This window comes from Fusarium verticillioides, chromosome 7 (assembly GCF_000149555.1).
Source record: "Fusarium verticillioides 7600 chromosome 7, whole genome shotgun sequence".
Lineage (NCBI taxonomy): Eukaryota > Fungi > Ascomycota > Sordariomycetes > Hypocreales > Nectriaceae > Fusarium > Fusarium verticillioides.
The window spans coordinates 1242148-1262669 of NC_031681.1; the positions used below are offsets into that span (position 1 = coordinate 1242148).

Here is a 20522-nt window from a genome sequence, read left to right on the forward strand (position 1 = left end):
GTCACGGGAAAAAGCGACGGGGCGAGACAAAGAAGCCAGGGCACATTGAGACCGTGCATCAACGATTACAAAATACAACGGGAGGGACAAAGCCAATTCGAGTCGAGAAACAACTCCATCCGACCCAGGACAAACCCCAAGGCAAAGCAAATAGCAAGCAGCATCCATCTTTTGTCGGAATTTTATGGCCCCGAGTGCCCGACGTAGTGGAAAAGGGCCCGACCGAGGCAACTACAGCGCGCCATAATCGCTATTCCTCCAGTTGTGTGCAGCTCAGTAGCAAGCTACCGTCAAACAACCTTTAACCTACTACTAGACCTATACAATATCAGTGTCTATATTTTCGCATCAATTCACACCGATTCTCGAGGCTTTAGGTCTCTGAGCGTCCTCAACGTGGACGACGTATCAAGAATGCGCCTCAGCAGCTCCTGGTAGTCCCAACCCAGGGCCTCCGCAGCCAACAAGGTGAGACTTGCTTGATCCTCGCGCCCAGGTCGACCAGGACCCGTCATGTTCTGCAAACAAACGTCTTTAGCCACACTTTGAGCGCTTCGGGAAGGACAGGACAAACCGGTTTCATGTTCACGTCAAATAAGGCAAACTTGGAGTCGGCCGAGTCCTTGAATCTGCGGACATCAATTCGAATTGGCGCTGTCGCCGCCAACGCTTGTGCCACCCTTTCGCATTCCTCTGCCACCTGTTTGTTTGCTGCCTGGCTCCCCTCCGTGGCGGTTATCGCCCTTGAGTTTGCTGTGACTGCGACGGCGCCATTGTAGGGAGCAACGCCATTGATGTGGTTGAAACGCGTCACAACAGGCAATGCCCAGTAACTACCTCCTCTCGATGTAGGCGGCATAACCGTAACAGTCGCCTCTTCGCCGGCAAGATATTCTTCCACCATGATAGAGGGTGATTCTTTAAATAAGGCCTGTGCATGTTCAATGAGTTCCTTCAAGCTGCAACAGACACGAACGCCATGGCTGCCACGGCCACGTATAGGCTTTGCGACAATCGGGAAAGGGAGGTCAAGCTTCTCAAGAGTCCCTTGAGTGTCTTGGCTCTCGTTTAGGGTCCATGCTCGTGGCATAGTAAACCCGCCAATTTTCCGCAGTAGATTGTTCACAAATTCTTTGTCGTCGTATCGCTCAACAATCAACGGGCCTTGCCCCACAACCTTAATGTGGTCTTGATGCTCCGCGAGACGAGCTGATACTTGAAGAGGATGCGACGAGAAGAGGATCGTGTTGGCCCATACATGGCTTGCGCCCTTCTTGACAGCCTCTAGAATGCCATCCTCGGTATCGGGAAACGACCATCCAGCTTGTTCACTTGGTTTGGGAGCATTGTGAGGGCAGATGACATCGACGTTCGGTGATAGGCTCAAGTTGTAGGCGATATCGGCGCCGGAGTCCATGTAACCTACGAACACAGTAGGTTAAGCAAACACAGTGAATTGGGCAAAGAAAGGATAAATCTTCGAACCTCCGGGCTTCTTTGGTTTCTGAATCCCATCAATAATGGGAGGGTCGAGACTTTGGTAAAGCACAGCTACGCGAGCCCTTGATGCCATGGACAATGAAGCTTTCAGGTTAATCAAGGACGAGCGATGACGAAATTGTCGGCCAGCTCCTGTTGTAAGAGATTGTATCACGTGCATGGAACTCGAGACAATGCGTTGCATGATTGAATTGGAGTATGATACTGATGGATTAGAACTAAAGACTCGAGAGAAGGAGAAGTTACTATATCGTGGAGCCTTTGATCTTGGATCTGCTCGTCGGAACCATCCGGTGGGCTATTCCATGGACGCAGATGGAGTAATCCTACCTATACTGACTGTCCAGGCTTTATCGACGCCAATTGGCGAGATCAATGAGCTTCATGAGCTGTTTAGTTATTGTTTTTATGAATTCTGCTTCATATGATGCAATTGATCTATTGGCATTATAGGCTGAACAACAATCATGGCTCTTTTTCTTAGGTACCTTATTTCGAATAGGGCCCAGTCAGACGTTGCCAGCTCATTGTGCATTAATGCCTGTCTAGAAGATCAACGCCATGGCTGGACCTAGTTATAAAAGGGAGATGCGCTCTCTTGTCTAAAGCGGTTGATTGATGCCCTGCCTGTTCCTTTTTTTTATGCAATGATGAACTGTCACTTGAATGAAGGAACTGGACTTACATCAGATCCAATGCTGATGCTGAGACTCTACGTACCGACTGGCCTGGAGTCCAGGTCTTGACGAACAGTTGGCCAGTGCAACGCTGGCGAAATACGACGAGTCGACCACCAAATCAATGACCAGTCATTCTTGTCTTCAACAGCAACAAAGAGGCAACAAACTCTTGAGAAGACCTAATGAATGGCCTGAGACCACGGACCCGTCGCCAACTGGCCAATAGGCCTCAGCCCATCTCTTGAGGTTCCAGAGAGTTGCACCAACAGCCCCTTGCCCAACCCTGACGGTAAATAGGTAGCTTGGCAACTCTTGATCAATAGTCGCTGACTTTGCCTTGCACAGGATGGATACTGCACATCAAGTCAAAACCAGGCTGAGCTCATCGCTGGTTGGTGGCCACACATCCATCATGGGCATGGATGGAACAAGGACAAATACGGCACCAGCCGCATACGCGAGAAGCCAATGGAATATCGCCAAATCCATGTTGGTGTGTATCAATGGGCTGAGCCTGTGAGCACGGGACATGGACATGGAGTATGAGGTATGTATTGTGTCTGCCGTCTACAGAGGCCCCCTTCTCTTCGATAAGCCCCCTACTCCGAGTCAGGCGCCTCCAGGTTCCAGTGGGATTGGTCCTTTGAGTTCTCTTTAGACCCGTCCTGATGCACCTATTTTTTGTCCGAGGAGTGAGTGCTGCAGTGGTGCATCATGGCAGGGTCACAGTCATTAAAGAAACAGGGACCATGGACAAATTGGAGCTCTCCGAGTGAGACATTTAGAGGCCTCTCGACGCAATTACTCAATTCAATAAGCCTTTGGGTTGTCAGCTTGATTTGCCATCCAAGTTTGGTGGCAGTCATACTCACAACCATATCAGATCAGCGCCTCACTCGCAAACATGGATAGGAGGATTTCCAGATCCAGGAATCGGCTTAAGCTGTACCACGCAACACACGCACATGTACATGCACCGCGCATGCACAATCTCATTACATCGCTGCGCATCTCATCTCATCAGGGGATAATGAGATGAATTATGCTGGATCGCATTGCGTCTTGTGCATCGTTTTCTCGGCCACTCCCGTCCAATATCATGTGCAGCAGTTTTACAAACGGGCTGAGGCGGTACTTGAATATTGAGCAAACCGATTAATCTATCTATTTGGTGGCTTCAGTCCGAATTAGGTACCTACCTACCTACCTACCTAGTCGTTGTCTCTGTGCACCCTGTCTGCCTTATAGGAGGCATCCAGGGTCTGACACTGACACTGACGTTGAGTCTGTCATTGTCTGTTTCTCGACCGTTGGTCTACTTGCAGCGTTGTCACCAAAACCTACTTAGATACCTGCTGCCTATATTCACCACTGCGGTTCTTTTGATCTCAACATCCTCGGTGTGATTTGCCCTTCACTCAAACGAGCATCTCTTGTCAAGGAAATCTCCCCAGGATTCGCCTTTATTATTTCACAAGCTAGCGAAACCAAGTCCCGCTCCGCTTTAGAATAGACCTGAGACTTTAAGAACCGGTCGAAAACACACCCCATAAAGCGATCTCACTACACCAGGCAATATCCTCCCAGAATCTACAACTTTACCCAGGAATTATCAAGGATTCCTTTCGTTTTTCTTTACAGGTTCTAGCACAGAGAGAATCTCAGCCCAGACCTTGTGTTCCCGCGTCTGGCTAGAAGTAGCAATCCTCGCTTCTTCGTCCATCCGCTATCACATGTACCGCAGCATCTTGAGCGAGTCGCTTCCTTTTGTCGTACCCGACGTCTCCAAGCCAGTTGGCTGGGCCCATCGTTAGGCTATATCGTGGCCCTTAAATGCAATATATCACAAGATTCCACAAACTCTTCGCTCCTTTCGCGTCTTGCCATCAACCTCCAATGAGTCTATCGACCGAAACGCCCAAAGACGACATTCGCTTTCTAAAGACATCCACAGAACGAGGATCTAGTCTTCGATGGACTTTCAATTCTTCTCGCGGTTGAGATTTATGAGAATCCACTTCAACATCTACTTTTGAAGCCTTTTCCAAGTCTCATTCTCACCAGGATAGTTTTCAAGGAAAAGATATCAGCATGGAACCATTTAATGACCAGGAGAAGGTATATCTCGTCAAGCTAGCCTCCTGAAGTTCTTCATCTGACCAAACTCCAGCGACATCTCCTTGCCGAGATAATCAAGCACAGTCAATTAGATGTCCAATATTTGGAGAGTCTAGTTCGCCATATTGAGCCAAACTGGATGCAAATGCAACTCCCGAACGGTAAGTAGAACAGCCACTACCTCCAGACTCCCCCGAACTAAACATCCTTTATAGGTCGCAACATGGCTCAGTGTATGGAGACAGCTCAGAGCATGTACATAGGACAACGTGGGACAAAGCGGAAAGCTAGCGAAGAAGAATCGAGCACTCAGAACAACAACGACGGTCAACTTCACAACAACCAGGCTCTACCTCTTCTGTCTCAACATTCCCCAGCGCAGAACTCACCGGCAAACTTCCAACGTCAGCCCGCTATGGCTACCGGGTCCCATTTGCAGCAACCTCAGCAACCTGAACAGCCTCCCAAGAAGAAAAAGGGCCGTCCAGCATATGCAGGTCGGGATGTGACCAGTCAGCGACCCTTCAATCCTCGTCCTATCGCTCCAAAGCCATCTGCGCAAATTCTACAGAACCCTCACACGGGCTTTCGCACTATTGCCCCGGCTCCTCAAGCTGTTGTTCCACCACGGCCCCCGGAATCGTTGCATAATGCATACAAAGGTCCAAGCCGCGCACTTCCTGTGGAGTTTCAAAACACTCACAGGAATTTGAATACTTTCCGGCCTTCTATCAAACCGTCATCTGGTATGCTTCAGCCAAAGCAGACAGCAGGAATTTCAGACAACACATCGGTTGGTAGTAGCGTTTCGTCCGTTGGGCGTCAGCTAATACTCTGGTAGCATGGAGCACAGATGTCTAGCCGCACGAGATCCCTTAGTGAAGCGGTACCGCGCGTGCAAAAACAAGAAGGTTCTCCAAACAATCGATCAAGCTCATTGCAACCGATGGGAACTGACGACCAAAGTCGCATAATACAAAGCAGAGCACCAGATCAGATGCAAGAAACGAAAACAAAATCGGATGAGGAGACCACGAATCGACATCAGAGAAAGATTTAGGGAGATGAGACCAACATTTCTGAATGGGCAAACGAGGGAGAACAAGGAGCTTCACCTACTACTCGTGGGATATTTGGTACGATAATGCTAGGCACGACTGTTAATGAGGATGATATAGACAGAGGCAATGATAAGAGAGCAGCTGGTTTGACTCTCAGGTAACCTGTAAAGCTGGGAGACTAATAGGCATGAACTTCGGGACATCTTCAAAACCGTATACGGGTACCAATAGACAGAATTCATAAACTAATGACAATTGTATCAAGCGAGACATAAACTTGCACTACTTGCCTAAGCGCAATTACATAGATACAATTTGGATACTTGCCCGATATATGACAGCCTCAGAAGGCAAATAATACTTGTGACCTTTGATGAAGGACGCGAAAGTAAACTCCTTCAAGAGACCTTTTGGGTTATGATAACTTACCTCAAGTCTGAAGACTTTTGTCCTGATGCCCTAAGTTTTTGCCTCCCTTGGGAAATAGACATCTGTTTGCTGGTTGAAGAGGAAAGCATGTCACGACAAAAGATAGAATGCTCAGACAGATGCAAGTGCATGAAAAAGAGCAAGACGCTTATGTTGATTGTATTAACCCTCATTATCCTTGGCTTCACAACACCCAATCAAATGTGCCCAGTCCATTCCAGATTTCGGCTTCGAGACAAAATAAATATCTGGATCTCCTAGGTCTTCGCTAAAAACATTTCCTGATTTATTCAGATAATCCCAAACTCCACTGTCCTTAAATGGTCATTTTGATATTCCTCTTATACCCCCTTTTACTGCTTAACAATCTTCTCAATTGTGTCCACAAGGATATCAGCGTGCTTCTGCTGGAAGATGAGCATAGGTCGCAGACGAACGGCGCTGGCGCCACTGCCACCGATGTTCACACCCAGTTTCTTGGCCTCTCCTAGGAACTGGTCACGCTTGGGGCTGTCGAAGGCAATGAATGTACCTTGACCCTTGCCACGCAGGTTCTCGATCTGACCGGGGTATTTCTTGCTAAGAGACTCGAGGTCCTTGAAGAGGCGATCACCAACTCGTGCGGTGTGGTTGACGAGGTCGTTCTTGTTGATTTCATCGACAATGGCTTTGAAGAGGATGGCACGAGCAGGGTCACCCATCCATGTATTGAACTGTCTGTAAGGCTTGTTGGGGCGGATAGCAGGGTCGCCATAGTAGAAACCGGCAGCTTGAGCCTTCTTGGAGAAGGTCACGATATCAGGGGGTGTCTCGAGGTTCCAGTGCTCATGAGCCCAGAACTTGCCAGTAGCGCCGATGCCAGTCTGGACTTCGTCGACAATAAGCAGAATGTTATGCTTCTTGGTCAGGGCTCGCAGCTTGCGGAAGAAGTCGGGCGAGGCGTGATTGTCACCGCCTTCACTCTGGACTGGCTCGACGACAACGGCGCAAGGAGGTAGGTGCCAGTTCTTGATAAGGTGCTCGACCTCATCGAGACTGGCTTGCTCGATCTTCTTGTTCTCCTCCACGTTCTCCTCGAGAGGATATTTGAGCTTGGGGAAAGTCGCTTGAGGCCAGTCGAAAGCAGGGATGTCGACCTTGTGGATAGCCTTGGAGCGGGTAGTAGAAAGCGATCCAAAGAGACGACCGTGGAAGCCGGTCTTGAAAGAAAGAATAGAAAGATCAGGGCTTCCGGGGGCGTGGTTATCCATAGCGCTGTCAAGTTCCTTGGTGCTGAAATCAACCTCAGGGCCACCACGCTCCTGCTGTCGGCGCCACATAAAGGCGGCCTTGTAGGCAGTCTCGTTCGCATCCGAGCCAGCCATGGCAGTGAAGACATTATCCAGACCCTTGGGGGCAACAGTAAGAAGACTGGACTTGAGAAGATCGGCCCAGTCATGAGAGGGGAAGGCTCCGAGGGCAGGTCGGTTGACAATGGCGTTTACCATCTCAGGGCTGGAGGCGGCATTGAGAAGGGCAGGGTTGTTATAGCCGACTGCAATTGAAGCAATCTGGGCAAAGCTATTTTATTCGTTAGTATTTGGTGATGAAGCTGGCTTTCAATTGGCTCTTACACATCGAGAAGCACGTTGCCATCGGGGTCGGCAATGTAGTTGCCCTTGCTCTTGGTATAGTCGACAAGCATGTTTGCGCTCCGAGTATCAAAGACCTTGGTGAGCTCATCCATATGACTCTTGGTCTTGGGGCCAGGAATAGCTGTCTTGACCGTAGGGGCCTCTGGCTCGCCAGCGAAGAAGGTCTTCTCAGAGACAGCAGCCATGCGCATGCTGCGCGAAGTAGCGAAAGATCGGCAAGGTGCAGCTCGGGCAGCTTGGACAGCAGGCCGGGCGGCCATGCCAGCGCGGAAAGCCGACATGACTAAGAATTGCAATTGATGAAGAGTGTGAATGTTTTATAGAATGCTTCGACCGTAAGGCAAGGTGTGAATTGGAACTGTGGTATGCCTGCTAAGTGAGGAAAGAAAGTTAGCATAAATGAACGGGAGCCGTCATGATATGGAAGCAAGCAATGCTACAAGTCAAATTGAGAGGGGCAACTCACTCTTGTCAAGCTAAGGTAGAAGCTTTGCAGGTATGAGGATGTCACACAGATGGGAGATACGGAAGAGGAGGGGAGAGAAGGGAGGGAGGTTGTCGTCAGCTTTTTATAATGTATCACTCACTTCAGAACCTAACGAAAGGAAAGGAAGGGTCCTTACTCGGATCCGGCTCTCACCTCACCTGCCCAAACACCGGAAGACAGGCGCCTTAGTCATGATGTCCCAGTCCGTCTACCTACAACTGAAAGCTACGCCTACCACAAAAAATGTTTCTTTTCCCCGCATTCGCTCTCAAGAAATTGACCAAGCGGAGGGCGGAAGTTGGTGAGAGGGAGGGGTGAAGCTAGACGTGTTTGAAAAGTTGCCGTAATAGGTAAGAAGCTGTAGTGCCCCAGCTCGCCTACAGCATCTCTCAGACCCCGCTAGCTCCTCTGATTCTCTCCGCTAGTTATCAGTTATCTTTTGTGACATTAGGCTCTTGTCTAACCTAGCCTCTATATCGAATCGCAAGAGACAGTTGATTTGTTTGAGTAATATTACTGATTTCAACATCGTCTACGAGAAGATCTGCTATTCCAATTCCATCTCGCCCTGTCTTTGTATCAAAGCCCGTGCCTCACCTTACCCACGGTGAACCCAGACCCAGATCTCGATAACAGACTGCAGTGCCGACATGTCTACTGTACAGGGGTCAGATACTACATACGCTACGTACCGATAACATCCATGGATGCATTGTCCAACCATTATTGCAGCCTATCTCACACTCAAGAACACCCCGTGACCGGTTGCCAGCCACTGCGTATTCACATATCCAGGCACTGGTATCCGTACTGGTTGATAACAGAAAATCAATTCGTCCTTTCACGGGTTGACCTTCCTGATTCCATGTCCCGCTCTCCAAATCCACCAAGCTTGTCAAGGCGCGGGGTAAGACAGGTATCTCCATATCTCGGGGTACTTGGTCAGTTGGTATAAAACGGCGCTCAGATCCTGATACGCCTTCTAGCTACAGTACTTACACCAATCGAGTCAGAATTACCGACCACTATTCCTTACCGAACTCACCTGGAGACATGATTGCTTACTTTGTTTGGTGATCTTTCTACCGAGTGGGGATTTATCTGTTATGTAAAAGCAGCACATCTCCCATACAGCCCAACAGCATATATACACACCCAAACATGGTAGTCGTTCCCGTTCCACACACCGGGCCGGTTCCGGTCTCGGAGCCGTCCGAGTTCTCGGCTGCCAGACGTTGCTTTTAGTGCGTGTGGCATCCAGAAGCCTACCCTTTTGGGCAGGTTAAGGGAGACTGGAGGCTCTGTCAATGGCCTAGACAGTTCGTCCATCTATAAACATTGGACCACGATAACAATCACATGAGTTGAAGACACAAATTTCCACCTTGGCCGATCTTTCTAGTCAATTCAAAGAAAGAGTAACAAGTCGCCTCGATTCTCTGTGTGGCCATAAAAAAGTCTCATGCTGTCACAATGCCAATCTATAAGTTGGAGAAGACGGGGCTCTTCCATCCTTATCAACAACTGCGTTAACCATAATGTTGATGCGTCCGATTCTGATGCCCAAAAGAACTCGCTACCAGAAATGCAATGCCAATGCCATGCCTGTATCACAGAAACAAACAACGCCCACAATGCCCAAAACTCCTGATTCGCCTACAAGTTAAACGTCTTTCTCATGCTCCCGCATATATCTGACAAAGGTCTTCTTGTGGGTCTGGTAGCTGGGTTAGCATCTAAAGAGAACGTCGATTTCACGCAGTAGTCAGTGAATGCTTACCATTCCAGCGTATTTGCCGTCTTTCAGCACACAAATGTACCTGAGTCCGAGCTTCGCGAAAAGCTCATAAACCAAGTCCATTGGTGATCTGATATCCAATGCAACAGGTGCCTATACTCGTCAGTGTGTGCGAGGTAGCACATATCGCAGAATGCTTACAGGATCTATGTAAGGTGTAAAGTCTGTGGGATCATGTTCTCCCTCATCTTCGTCAATGCTAGGAACGTGGTCCATGAGGCAAAGATTCGTTGCTTCGTCTTCTAATTGATCAAGAGCGTATCCAAGATCAGGTGCAGGAATCAACCCAACCAAAATACCATGCCGCACAATTGGCAGTCCTCCATCGAGTTCGCCAGCCTTGTGCAGAAGCTCGAGCTTGATTCTCAAGCTGGTAGCAGGCACAACCGGCGAGTTGGTAATGTCAATGATTCGTTCTTTTCGAATCCGTGGCACAATGTCAGCCAGGTCTTCCGTAAAGATCGGCTTATGCTTATTGTCCAAGAATGGATATGAATTCATGCTGGTGAGGAGATCCTGTACAAGACAGTCGCCGTAGGTTCATGGCCCAAAAATGAAAGACTCTCATAGATGCTGTTGGGCTCCGAAGCATCAGCTGTCCATTTGCCCCGGAGGATGGCAAGAGAGAAGGGCAAGACATTATCAAGGCTTCCCAGTGAGCTCAAACAAGATAACTGCGAGTGTGACAAGACAGTCTTGTCACACCACACATGGTGGCACCGGCTGCAATGAGCCCATACACACCGGGTTGGATGCACGAGCCGTCTCTGCTGAAAGCACAGTCTCCCCAGATACCTCAATCGTGGACACGTAGCACGGCCCATTGCACCATATGGCCGACTATCCGGCCCATCAAGCCTCCAACAACCATAGATGGTACATAGATTCCAGCAGGAACTTTCTGTTGGGTATATTAGTTTATGCCACAGCTCGTTCCGAGTCATACTTACAATGCCGAAAGTGATAACGGTAAGGAAGCCCTTGATCAAGAGAGCCACAAACAGTTCAAAGAGAATAGGGGGGATCTCATCAATAGCCCCAGGACACAATGTTCGTTCTTCCCAGTCAATGCTGGAACCCTCGCACGGCGATGCGACATTGAGAAGCAACTCAGCAACAGGGAGCTTTGTCAGAGCATTCCAATAGCTCATCAATCCTGTTACCATTGCTACAAGCAGTACCTCCAGCAGAGGGTGCTTTTTGATCAACTGGATCCTTCTGAACGATTGGGCCCAGTATTTAGAGGCTTTGATAAAGAGCGCGCCCAGTGCACCGCCAATGATGCCCACAAATATGAAGCTCCCAAGCTCGAAATACTCCCAGTCGACCAGATATCTCACTTCAAACAGAACAATCTTGTGTGTACCGTAGGGGTTAAGGAATTTGAGGGACAACGCGGCGACGATACAGCAGAAGAAGGTTCGGAACAGCGTTTTTGCAGGGAAGAAGTACGAAACTTCTTCAAGGCCGAACAGTACTCCGCCTAGCGGCGCACCAAATGCCACGGCGACTCCTGCGGCTGCGGCTGCTGAAATAACCTCTCTCCGCTTTCCGTCGTTTCGATCGTACTTGGAGAATAATCGACACAAGATATTGCCCACGCAGGCAGCCATGTGAACGTAGGGGCCCTCCTTTCCGAGACTCATACCGGAAGCAACACTTAGAATCAGTGCTACCAATTTGATCATCAAGGTCCTGGCACCCAGGAAACCGTGCAAAACGAAGCCACTGAGAATGACGCGAACCTCGGCAACGCCACTGCCAGCAGCAGAATAGTAGACCATGGGGGGATTCTCTGGCTTTGGATCGGGTTGCGGTTGAGGTGTCGAAGATTCACTTGTGTTCAAGTCGTCATATGTCTGTGTGGGTTCATCGACAGCCAGGTTCTCATCTAGGGTCGTCAGTTGATACGCAGATGGGACAACTGTTTTTGTCCACAGTGCCATCCAACAGGCAATAAGAGCAAGTGTGAGAACAAAGGCCATGTAAATCGCGAAGCTTCTCCAGATGTCTCCGGAAGGACTGTCTAGACTGTTCACAACATGTGCCCACCTGACCCAGTCCTCACAGACTTCCTCGGCGCAGCACCTCTAAGGTCGATGTTAGCCCACCTTCGTTCTAGGGACAAGCTGAGGAAGGGGCGCATCATGAATTAAGTACTGACCTTTCTGCTGAGGTACCAAGCTTTGCTGCAGTAGCCCTCCTTGAAATCAAAGACAGTAGATTCGGCAACATCAACTGTGTATGCCATCAATGCAACGAGAAAGCCACAGAGAGCACTCAGAATCCAGCCCTGGGCGCCATCAAAGATAATGCGAACCCTGCCCCAGAAGTCCTTACGACTTCGAAGCTCCTTGACCCTGTAGGAATCGGCGATTGCGTCATGCACCCAGTCGGTACTGGTGAATTGATCGTACCACATGCGTTCATCGGGGAAAATTGTGCCTTTCGATTCGGCCATAGAGGACTCATGGCGGTCGGACAGGGCATTAACCAGTCTTGAGCTCCACGAGGGATGCCGGCTATGATTTCGAGAGCCATGATAGGCACCTGAGACACAGAAAATAATTAGCTAAAGTCAGAATCAACAACTCCTGGAGAGCGCACCTATGTAGCTGTGGTCCCGCGATAAGGATCCTTTTTGCTGACGAGTCGAGCTTTGCTCGCTAATACGAATGCGCGACCTTGAAGCTGTGAGCAAGGGGGTTCGCTCGTCCAGTTCTCCTGTTGAAGCATTCCGCTGTAAAGGATTCCGTCTTCGCGTAGTGCGTGGTGAGGGCGGCTCGGAGCCTTCTGCATCTTGTCCCGCCATGATGGAATGAAAGTATGGTGGAAATGAGGTTGAAGGAGCAGGGAGTGGAGCGACAGTGACAGGCAAGCTCCAAGGGCGATACGAGTTTAAAGCAAGGCGTCCTGCCTGGTCCGGAGATAAAGGGAAGATAAAGATCAGCAGCAAGTGAAACAGAGATTGGGACACAAGGACGATCTGGTCCGAGTACTAGGTAGGTAGTTAGTATATCGCAACACCCGTGCCCGTACCCGTGCCCGTGCTTCGTGCCAGAACTTTGATGGTTCGTTGGTTGTCACACCGTCACCGTTCTCAGGGTCCAGGTGACCCTCGTTGGCGGGAGTGTGGAGGCGCGCCAAGCGTGACTGGACTTTGAATCAAGATGGCGGGGGGTGATCAGGTATAAATAGAGGCCGCCTGACGATGATGACACGGAGAATCGAGGAATGGAGAAGAGAAAGGAAGATTCTCATCGATAATCGGAGCTAGATCAAGGTTTGTAGGGACCGAGGAGTGCTAACTTAAGGTTGTTTTCTCATTGTTATTGGTCTCTTCGACTGCCAACTGCCACATTCGGTAACAAGTACGCCGAATCGTCCTCAACGGTGAATCAAACCCAGCCCACCTACCCGTCCAACTCAAAATTATGTTTACCCTTAGGTACCTAAGGTAGGTAGGTATTTCTAGAGTATTCTCCCCTCTCTCTTCGCAATACAATAAACTCTTCTCTATCCAAAGTTCCCAGGCGTAAGGACTCAAGAGGGACAAAGGACATATCACAGACGTGATGAAACGCAATAAATAATACAGGGGTCAGCCACCAGAGCACGACAGGCATTCTGGAGGTACATGAGCGGTCTACGCGTTATGCCCACACGCAAAAGTACCTGTCACTACCCGAGGGAAGTCCTTCGGCATTTCGTCATTGTGCGCTAGGTAGCTGACTCAAGCTATGTAGGTCCACTTTCTGCCGTAGGCGGCTAGCGTTAAGCGCTTGTTGCGCGTGGAATTGTTAAAATGGAAGATGCATTTGCTTCTGATTCTCATATCGAAATGCTTCGACATAGTATGCCATTTAATAGAATGAAGGCGGTGATACAAGCATATTGCATACAGACCTGAATTCGATGTTCCATTGCCGTTGCATGTGCCGTAGCCGAAGTAACGTGCTACGCATTTGACGAAGTGGTTCTGACAAGGGCTTATATCAGGGAGACGATCTTGGAAGTGGGATGCTGATTCCCACGAATCATTCGGGCTTTGGCCGACAATCTACAAGGCATCTTGATGATGAAGCTCCAGTACAAAGCAAAAACAATGCTTGATCAACCCCTCAAACGAGGCATTTGTTTGGATTTGGACTGTCTAAGACCACATACGCGGCCGATGATCATGTGTGTTCTGAATCATGTAAGCTGAGACTCGCCATGTGTTGCAATTGGTTCCCATCATATCAACTTTATTGTTAGCCAAATGGAAAGCGCCAGATTGATCTGTACAACCGATCATTTTATTTCCGGGGGTGGTTAGAAATTGTGGCGTAGATGTGGCTGTGGCTGATGGGTGGCTCCTCTTATCTCTTATCGGCTAAAAATTCAGAAAAAGTTGCGACTGCGACGGGCTATTTTCGCAACTTTAGCTACGCAAAACTTTAGACGTTTCTGCTTTCTACCCACTCGAATTCCCTATAGCCCGCGAAAATGGCTAAGAAGAGAAAGGCATCAGGGCGCAGTAGTGTGCCTTCAGGCCCCAAAGAACTCGATCCTTCGGAAGCCCGCCTTGGACCTATCACTACCTATGAGGATGTTGCAGACTCAGAAGACGAGTACTTCATGAACCGAGACCAAATACTACTCGACGAAGCGCCGGACTCGAAACGTCGAAGGAAAGAAGATGACGATATCGAGCTGTCCGATGAAGAGGTTCTCGGATACGAGGACTCCGACTCAGAAGAGGAAGACGACCAGGATGATCAACCGCGTAAGAACAAGGGATCAGCATCCAAAGATGTAGCCTCAGACGACGAAGCTGGCCAGGAAGAGGAGGAGGGCGATTCCGGTTGGTGGGGATCCTCAAGAAACGACTACTACAATGCCGACAACATCGAGACTGAGGCCGATGCCATCGAAGAAGAAGTGGAAGCCAAGCGTCTTCAACAGAAGAAGCTTTCCAAGATGGCTGAGGAGGATTTCATCTTTGATGGTGACGAGTGGCTAGCCGAGGGCCAAGAAGTTGGAGAGGGCGAAGAGACGGTCACAGAAGTCTTGAAGGAAGTTGAGATCACCGACGATATGAGCCCTGAAGAGCGATATACAATTCTCAGGGACCGTTATCCCGAATTCGAGCCTCTTGTCAAGGAATTCCAAAGCCTGCAACCTACTTTGGTGGATTTGCAAAAATCAGCCCAGGGTCTCTCGGGTCAATCATTAGAAGCCGTCAAGTACTGGGTGGCCGGCTGTTACGTTGCTGCTCTCGCGAGTTATTTTGCCATCCTGACCTCTCCAGCAAGAGATAACGCAAAGGTGCAGAAAACCATTGATCCTGCCGAGCTACGGGACCACGAGGTCATGGAGACCTTGATGAATTGTCGAGAGGCATGGCAAAAGGTCAAGGATCTCAAGTCAACCAAGAGTTTCGATGGCGACGCTATTTCGGATATCGACGATGATGCATTGATGCAGGGTGTTGAGAATCTCGAGGTTGAAGTGAAGAAAACCAAGAAGAGCAAGAAGTCGTCGAAGCAAGAAAAGGCCGCAGCTGAGAAACTGGCACGAAAGCTGGAGAAAATCAAGGCTGGAGAAGCTGCTGTTGCTGATCTATATGATCTACCTCTTCCCGGAAAGAAATCCAAGAAGTCCAAGAAGGCTGCTGCTATCGAACAAGACGATGACAACTCCGACTTTGGTGAAGAGGACGTTCTTGATGAACGAACCGCAGCTGAGAAGGCCGCCCGCAAGAAGAGTCTCAAGTTCTACACATCTCAAATCGTACAGAAGGCGAACAAGCGTGCTGGCGCTGGAAGGGATGCCGGTGGTGACATGGATATTCCTCACCGCGAACGACTTCGAGACCGTGCGGCGCGTCTCAATGCTGAGGCTGAGCGACGTGGACAGAAGAACTCCAAGCTTGGAGCAGACCTTGATGACAACAGTGACGATGAGGACACCACAACGGCCAAGGCTGTCCGTGACAATGAGGATGAGTACTACGATATGGTGGCACAAAGGTCAAAGAAGAACAAGGAGGACAAGGCCGCTCGTTACGCAGCATACGCTGCTGCCAGTAAGGCAGATCGAGTTGTCGAGAAGGAGGAGCTCGGTGAGGACGGCAAGCGTAAGATCACATATGCCATCGAGAAGAACAAGGGTCTAGCACCCAAGCGAAGCAAGGACGTCAGGAACCCCAGAGTCAAGAAGCGCAAGCAGTACGAGGCGAAGCAAAAGAAGTTGAAGAGCATGAAGCCTGTTTGGCAAGGCGGCGAGCCCAAGGGAGGATACCAAGGAGAGCTGTCAGGTATCAACACAGCAGTTGTCAAGAGCACAAGACTATAGATTTAAAATTCATTCAGGACTTGGTTAATAGCGTCATCAAAGAAAGAATTCATCCAATTTGTGAAATATCCATTTGCTTGGCTTCCGCAACGTACGTGTAAGTCCCTTGATTATCACCTAGTCTATTTTATGGCGGGTCGACCCTTGTATGGCGGGGCCAAGCTCCACGTTGCTTGAACAGCTTTGCTCCAGCAAACCTGCAGCTTTCCAACGCCTCTCCTTAAATTTCCAACGACCATAAGAGCCAAGGTGCGACAAACTATTGAGCAGATGCCTATCAATAGGTAAAACCGATACTATACGATCCATAACTCTCGCGCAACAATGGCCGATATCGACACTTCCAAGCTCACCTCATCCGCCCAGATCTTCTCTCAGAATAACACCCTCCCACAGATCCGAGCTATTCACAAAAGCCTCCATGTCGCAATCGAAGAAAAGTCTACCCGCCTGCGCACTCAGGTCGGAAGCTCCTATCGCGATCTGCTCGGGACAGCGGACACTATTGTGCACATGCGCGATGATAACGATGTCGTTCAGGAGCTTCTAGGCAAGATGGGTGGCCGATGCGGTAGAGCTGTGATCAGCGCCAAGGCTACGGGCCTCGCAAATTTTGTCGCGAAGGAGAATAAATCCGCTACCTCTGTCGCAGCACGGTTGAGGCTACTCGACGCCTGTGTCCTGGTAGTTGGGCGAATACTCAAAGGCAGTGGTGGACTGGGCGACAATGTCAATAAGGGAGATAGATTGGTACTTTCTACCAAGGTCCTGGTTCTGAGTCGACTTCTGATAAAGAGTCTCTCGGACGATGCAACTGGCGCTAGCAGTCACCAAGCCATCGAAACCGCGAGAGTATCCGTTAGCAAGCTACGACGAAGGTTGCTCAGGAACGTCGAGAAGGTCTTTGAGAGAGCGGGCGATGAGACTGAGAGGGAAGACGTGCAGAAGGCCCTATGTGCATACAGCCTAGCGACAAGCTCTGGAGCAAGAGATGTCCTCCGTCATTTTCTCCATGTGAGAGCAGAGGCTATGGGGCTAGCATTTGAGGTGGAAGAGAATAGCCGGAAGAGGAGTGCCGATGACGTTGTTCAAGCTTTGCGGCTCTATTCGAGAACTCTTCTTGATGTGCAAGCTTTAGTGCCAGGCAGATTGTCATTGGCGCTCTCGGGTCTTAAGAGCCACCCTCTCCTAGCTGACCCCGGCCTCAAGCAGCTTGAAGGGCTACGATTAGACATTTATGAACGGTGGTGTGACGAAGAAATCCAGTACTTCACACCGTTTGTCCGACATGACGACCTGGATGGAAGCCAAGCTCGTGAGATGCTAGCTGCATGGTCCGAGAAGGGATCAGAGGTTCTCCTCGACGGACTCAAGAAAACGCTGGACACAATGTCCGAATTCAAGTCAATTATGGAGCTTCGAACAAGTGTTTTGGAGCTTTGGATTAGAGACGGCGGCAAGGCTCGAGGTATCGATCCATCAGAAATGCAGGATTCTCTCCGTCAAGCTATCAACTCACGCATGCTCGAAGTCCTCGACACAAAGGTCAGCAAGCTCCGCTTAGTTGGCTCAGAGATCTCTGCAGCTCTAGGACGATGGAAAGATGGTATCACCGATGAACATGTGAGCATCTGGAACGACGAAGGTTACGATGAAGCCCTTGCGGGTGGCGCTGCCCCATTTGTGCAAGAGGTCGTGTCTCGGTTTTATGGACGGAATGATGCTGTCTCCAAAGCAGCGCATTCTTACAAATCATGGTATCATGTCATCGATGATGTCAAGGAGGTTGTTGAACAATTGAGACGGCAACGCTGGGATAATGACTACGACGAGATTGAGGACGAGGAGACGATCGAAGCTCGACAGAACCTCTTAAGCAAAGAAGATCCCCAGATGCTGCAAGAGAGGCTGGATGCCACGCTTGATAAGTCTTTCAAAGAGCTTGAAGATCAAATACAAAGTCTCTGGGATGAGCAGGCCGAGTCATCGCGCAACGGTAAAGTAGCCATGTACTTCCTCCGTATTTTACGAGATATCCGACATCAGCTACCAGAGCGCCCTTCCACAAAGAGCTTTGGCCTGAGGGCTGTCCCTTCAATGCATGAGAAGGTGGCTTTGGCAGTTTCACAGTCTTCTCTGGAAGAGTTCTCCAGGCAAGGACTTTCACAGCGAGTAGTGGTGGGTCGACCACTTTGGGATGGAGAGCCAGCGCTACCCAATCAGCCCTCACCAGAGATTTTCCAGTTCCTACGATCACTATCACTGTCTATGTCGGACGAGGGGGCTGATCTCTGGACCAAAGCTGCTGTGTCTGTGTTGAAGAAGCACCTGACTGAGCAACTATGCAGAATGTGGGAGGCAGCAGTGGCGGAGCACGCAGTTGACGATAAGGAAGACGTCAAAGATGAGAAGTCAAACGAGGTAGATGCAAAGGAAGAGAAGGACGACGACGATGATGATACAGAAGACGAGAGTGCAGAGGAGACCGATGAAAAGAAGGCCAGTGCCGAGAAAGAGTCACCAAAGCTCGATGATACCGAAGAGAAGAAACCTGGTCTCAGTGCCGAGCAGAAGACGGATGTCTTAACTCAATTGCTCTTTGATATTGCCCTCTTACGGCGTTGTATTGGCAACACAGAGTCCGCAGGCAGCTCGTTCCAGAAGCTCGAGGACAATGTCTACCGACACTCCAAATTAGACGGGGCAGCCAAACACCGAATCTCGAAGTCGTCCAACGACTTCTGGCAACGAGTCAGTTTATTGTTTGGTCTGCTAGCATAGGGGAAACGCAACACTTAGCAATCAAAGACTATTAACAACCCACTAATCATGGCACTCCTGCTGAAGACACTGTCAATTAAACTGTGTTGTCCGCACCAAGGATAATATGTATACGAGTGTCAGTACCTTGTTCATAAGGGCATTGTGACAGCTCTGGCTATCACATACGACCACAGCTCGTAGAGAACACGGGGTCCCGTCTGCTCCCCCTTAGTTAAGCTGCGAAGCGCTGGATTAGTAGTTGGGTCGGTGACGACCAGCGAATCCCCAGTGTTGTATGTCTTTTTTTGTCTGTGTATAATCTCTTTTTGTTACATGTTATGTGGTTGTGCTGATATTGTGTGACGTCGCTAATCCTTACCTCTGCTCAGCAGCGTACCTAGTAAGTGGGGAGTAGAAAAGACACAGAATACTAAGGTGAGAGAGCACATGTCCGAGTCGAGTCTAATTGCTTCATATTTGCTTCTCTGGTATAGATACCTAGATAAGACAGCGTCAATCATTACAGCTTGTGTCGCTTCGCACCGCTCGCAAGCTTCGCAAACTCCTCCTGGGGAACACCCGTCATGAATCTCTCCAGTCCAGCGAAAACCTCATGGACATTCTGTGTGTGCAGAATATCCAACTCAGGCTTCCTGACCAGCTTCTTGATTCCGATCAAGCTATCCCCAATGAGGTGATCTCCCAGCCTCTCGTCAACCTCTTTCAACACTCTAGCCCTGAACTTGACATCATCGCCCTCGTCAAAGATGGCATTGACGAATCCACAGCGCTCGAGGTCCTGAGATCCAATGCGGCGACTCATGAGCAATGCTTCGTTGGCTCGTGCAGGTCCGAGACGCAGTGCGAGTGCTCGCGATGCACCACCCTCAGCAACGAGACCAATGGATGAGAAAGGTGTGAGGAGGAAAGTCGATGGCGCGCAGTAAATAAAGTCAGCAAACGCAATGAGCGCAGCTGTAAGGCCTACAACAGGACCATTGAGGCCAACGACGAGAACTTTGGGGTGAGTTGCAAAGGCATGGGTGATGTTGAGGTTTTGAGCGACAAAACCCTGCAAGACTTGCTTGTGGACTGCTTTCCCATCTCCAGCTATCTCTCGAGAGACACCGACGTCAGCTCCTCTGCGAATAGTTAGTTACATCCATGCTGATTGATATCGGTTGTCTGTCGTTTGGAAGACAGTGGACTGCTTCGAAGGAGGGCTCTCACGCTGAAAAGTATCGACCCTTTGCCAAAATCACTGTAGTGAAAACCTCGTCATGGGTGGCGATCTCTCGCATCTTTTGAGCGAGATCATAGTATTGTGCTGAGTTGAAGGCGTTGAGTTTTCGTTCATTGCAAATGGTTAAGACGGCGACACGGCCTCGATATTCGAGCTGCAGGGTAGACTCTTCTGCCATGATGAAAGCTGTAGACTGTAGTATAAAGGATCTGATGGAAAGTATTCGGAATGAGAAAGCAGATGAATAGAGGAGAAGAGGCTGTTCGATTGAGGATGAAGATGATAACCTGAGAGGTTGAGTTGACTCCTTGTTCTCTCAAGGGTATCTTACAAGGGCTATTGATTGAGTTACCCCGGATCTTTGTCTCCCCACTCGGTTGGCGTACCGAGATGCCTCGGCATGGGAGGCGGAGATTGTTGCTAGAGCCAAGTCTGCAGGGAGATCGATCACTGGAGAACGAATAATTGGC

The 20522-nt window shown here is 49.6% G+C and overlaps 8 protein-coding genes and 1 non-coding gene across 13 annotated transcripts; 4 read left to right on the plus strand and 5 right to left on the minus strand.

The window, feature by feature from the left end:
* Positions 1-353: 353 nt before the first annotated feature.
* Positions 354-1645, minus strand: FVEG_06938 (hypothetical protein; the record flags this gene model as incomplete). The annotated part of the gene is made up of 3 exons (XM_018895406.1): positions 1486-1645; positions 575-1422; positions 354-518 (listed from the first exon to the last, which is right to left on the minus strand). The coding sequence occupies exons 1-3, from the start codon at positions 1571-1573 to the stop codon at positions 354-356; spliced, it is 1101 nt and encodes a 366-aa protein (XP_018752647.1). The 5' UTR covers positions 1574-1645.
* A 422-nt stretch (positions 1646-2067) lies between these two features.
* On the plus strand, positions 2068-5700 carry FVEG_06939 (hypothetical protein). Of its 4 annotated transcripts, XM_018895409.1 has the most exons (6): positions 2090-2469; positions 2526-4298; positions 4351-4459; positions 4514-5091; positions 5140-5209; positions 5265-5698. In XM_018895409.1, the coding sequence occupies exons 2-6, from the start codon at positions 4272-4274 to the stop codon at positions 5270-5272; spliced, it is 792 nt and encodes a 263-aa protein (XP_018752650.1). In that variant the 5' UTR covers positions 2090-2469; positions 2526-4271; the 3' UTR covers positions 5273-5698. The 4 variants fall into 4 exon arrangements, with proteins under 4 accessions (XP_018752648.1, XP_018752650.1, XP_018752651.1 ...); XM_018895407.1 differs by having other exon boundaries at positions 2068-2469; positions 5140-5700; XM_018895410.1 differs by having other exon boundaries at positions 4514-5700.
* A 198-nt stretch (positions 5701-5898) lies between these two features.
* FVEG_06940 (4-aminobutyrate aminotransferase) lies at positions 5899-8195 on the minus strand. Of its 2 annotated transcripts, none has more exons than XM_018895411.1 (3): positions 7889-8195; positions 7402-7791; positions 5899-7348 (listed from the first exon to the last, which is right to left on the minus strand). In XM_018895411.1, the coding sequence occupies exons 2-3, from the start codon at positions 7701-7703 to the stop codon at positions 6142-6144; spliced, it is 1509 nt and encodes a 502-aa protein (XP_018752652.1). In that variant the 5' UTR covers positions 7704-7791; positions 7889-8195; the 3' UTR covers positions 5899-6141. The 2 variants fall into 2 exon arrangements, with proteins under 2 accessions (XP_018752652.1, XP_018752653.1); XM_018895412.1 differs by having other exon boundaries at positions 7402-7794; positions 7889-8003.
* A 1377-nt stretch (positions 8196-9572) lies between these two features.
* Positions 9573-10208, minus strand: FVEG_15962 (chloride channel, other eukaryote; the record flags this gene model as incomplete). The annotated part of the gene is made up of 3 exons (XM_018905190.1): positions 9573-9626; positions 9690-9800; positions 9849-10208. The coding sequence occupies 3 exons, from the start codon at positions 10206-10208 to the stop codon at positions 9573-9575; spliced, it is 525 nt and encodes a 174-aa protein (XP_018752654.1).
* A 295-nt stretch (positions 10209-10503) lies between these two features.
* On the minus strand, positions 10504-12616 carry FVEG_15963 (chloride channel, other eukaryote; the record flags this gene model as incomplete). The annotated part of the gene is made up of 4 exons (XM_018905191.1): positions 12315-12616; positions 11872-12257; positions 10658-11797; positions 10504-10608 (listed from the first exon to the last, which is right to left on the minus strand). Exons 1-4 carry the CDS (start codon positions 12517-12519, stop codon positions 10504-10506), a joined length of 1836 nt encoding a protein of 611 aa, XP_018752655.1. The 5' UTR covers positions 12520-12616.
* A 1388-nt stretch (positions 12617-14004) lies between these two features.
* FVEG_06942 (hypothetical protein) lies at positions 14005-16118 on the plus strand. The gene has a single exon (XM_018895413.1). The coding sequence runs from the start codon at positions 14196-14198 to the stop codon at positions 16044-16046; it is 1851 nt and encodes a 616-aa protein (XP_018752656.1). The 5' UTR covers positions 14005-14195; the 3' UTR covers positions 16047-16118.
* A 119-nt stretch (positions 16119-16237) lies between these two features.
* On the plus strand, positions 16238-18902 carry FVEG_06943 (hypothetical protein). The gene has a single exon (XM_018895414.1). It carries the CDS (start codon positions 16371-16373, stop codon positions 18825-18827), a length of 2457 nt encoding a protein of 818 aa, XP_018752657.1. The 5' UTR covers positions 16238-16370; the 3' UTR covers positions 18828-18902.
* Positions 18903-18993: 91 nt separating this feature from the next.
* Positions 18994-19109, plus strand: FVEG_15964. The gene has a single exon (XR_001989294.1). It is a non-coding gene; the product is annotated as a 5S ribosomal RNA (ribosomal RNA).
* Positions 19110-19258: 149 nt separating this feature from the next.
* Positions 19259-20390, minus strand: FVEG_06944 (hypothetical protein). The gene is made up of 2 exons (XM_018895415.1): positions 20040-20390; positions 19259-19951 (listed from the first exon to the last, which is right to left on the minus strand). The coding sequence occupies exons 1-2, from the start codon at positions 20228-20230 to the stop codon at positions 19330-19332; spliced, it is 813 nt and encodes a 270-aa protein (XP_018752658.1). The 5' UTR covers positions 20231-20390; the 3' UTR covers positions 19259-19329.
* Positions 20391-20522: the final 132 nt, after the last annotated feature.

Excerpts from the sequence above, each read along its gene's own strand:
- FVEG_06943 (XM_018895414.1), top strand. The coding sequence starts at position 16,371 with ATGGCCGATATCGACACTTCCAAGCTCACCTCATCCGCCCAGATCTTC.
- FVEG_06944 (XM_018895415.1), bottom strand. The coding sequence starts at position 20,230 with ATGGCAGAAGAGTCTACCCTGCAGCTCGAATATCGAGGCCGTGTCGCC. Across the intron at positions 19,952-20,039 it reads AAGGGTCGATACTTTTCAGC|AGGAGCTGACGTCGGTGTCT; the intron begins GTGAGAGCCCTC and ends AACTATTCGCAG.
- FVEG_06942 (XM_018895413.1), top strand. The coding sequence starts at position 14,196 with ATGGCTAAGAAGAGAAAGGCATCAGGGCGCAGTAGTGTGCCTTCAGGC.
- FVEG_06939 (XM_018895407.1), top strand. The coding sequence starts at position 4,272 with ATGGAACCATTTAATGACCAGGAGAAG. Across the intron at positions 4,299-4,350 it reads CATTTAATGACCAGGAGAAG|CGACATCTCCTTGCCGAGAT; the intron begins GTATATCTCGTC and ends ACCAAACTCCAG. Across the intron at positions 4,460-4,513 it reads GCAAATGCAACTCCCGAACG|GTCGCAACATGGCTCAGTGT; the intron begins GTAAGTAGAACA and ends CATCCTTTATAG.
- FVEG_06940 (XM_018895411.1), bottom strand. The coding sequence starts at position 7,703 with ATGTCGGCTTTCCGCGCTGGCATGGCCGCCCGGCCTGCTGTCCAAGCT. Across the intron at positions 7,349-7,401 it reads GGCAACGTGCTTCTCGATGT|CTTTGCCCAGATTGCTTCAA; the intron begins GTAAGAGCCAAT and ends CGAATAAAATAG.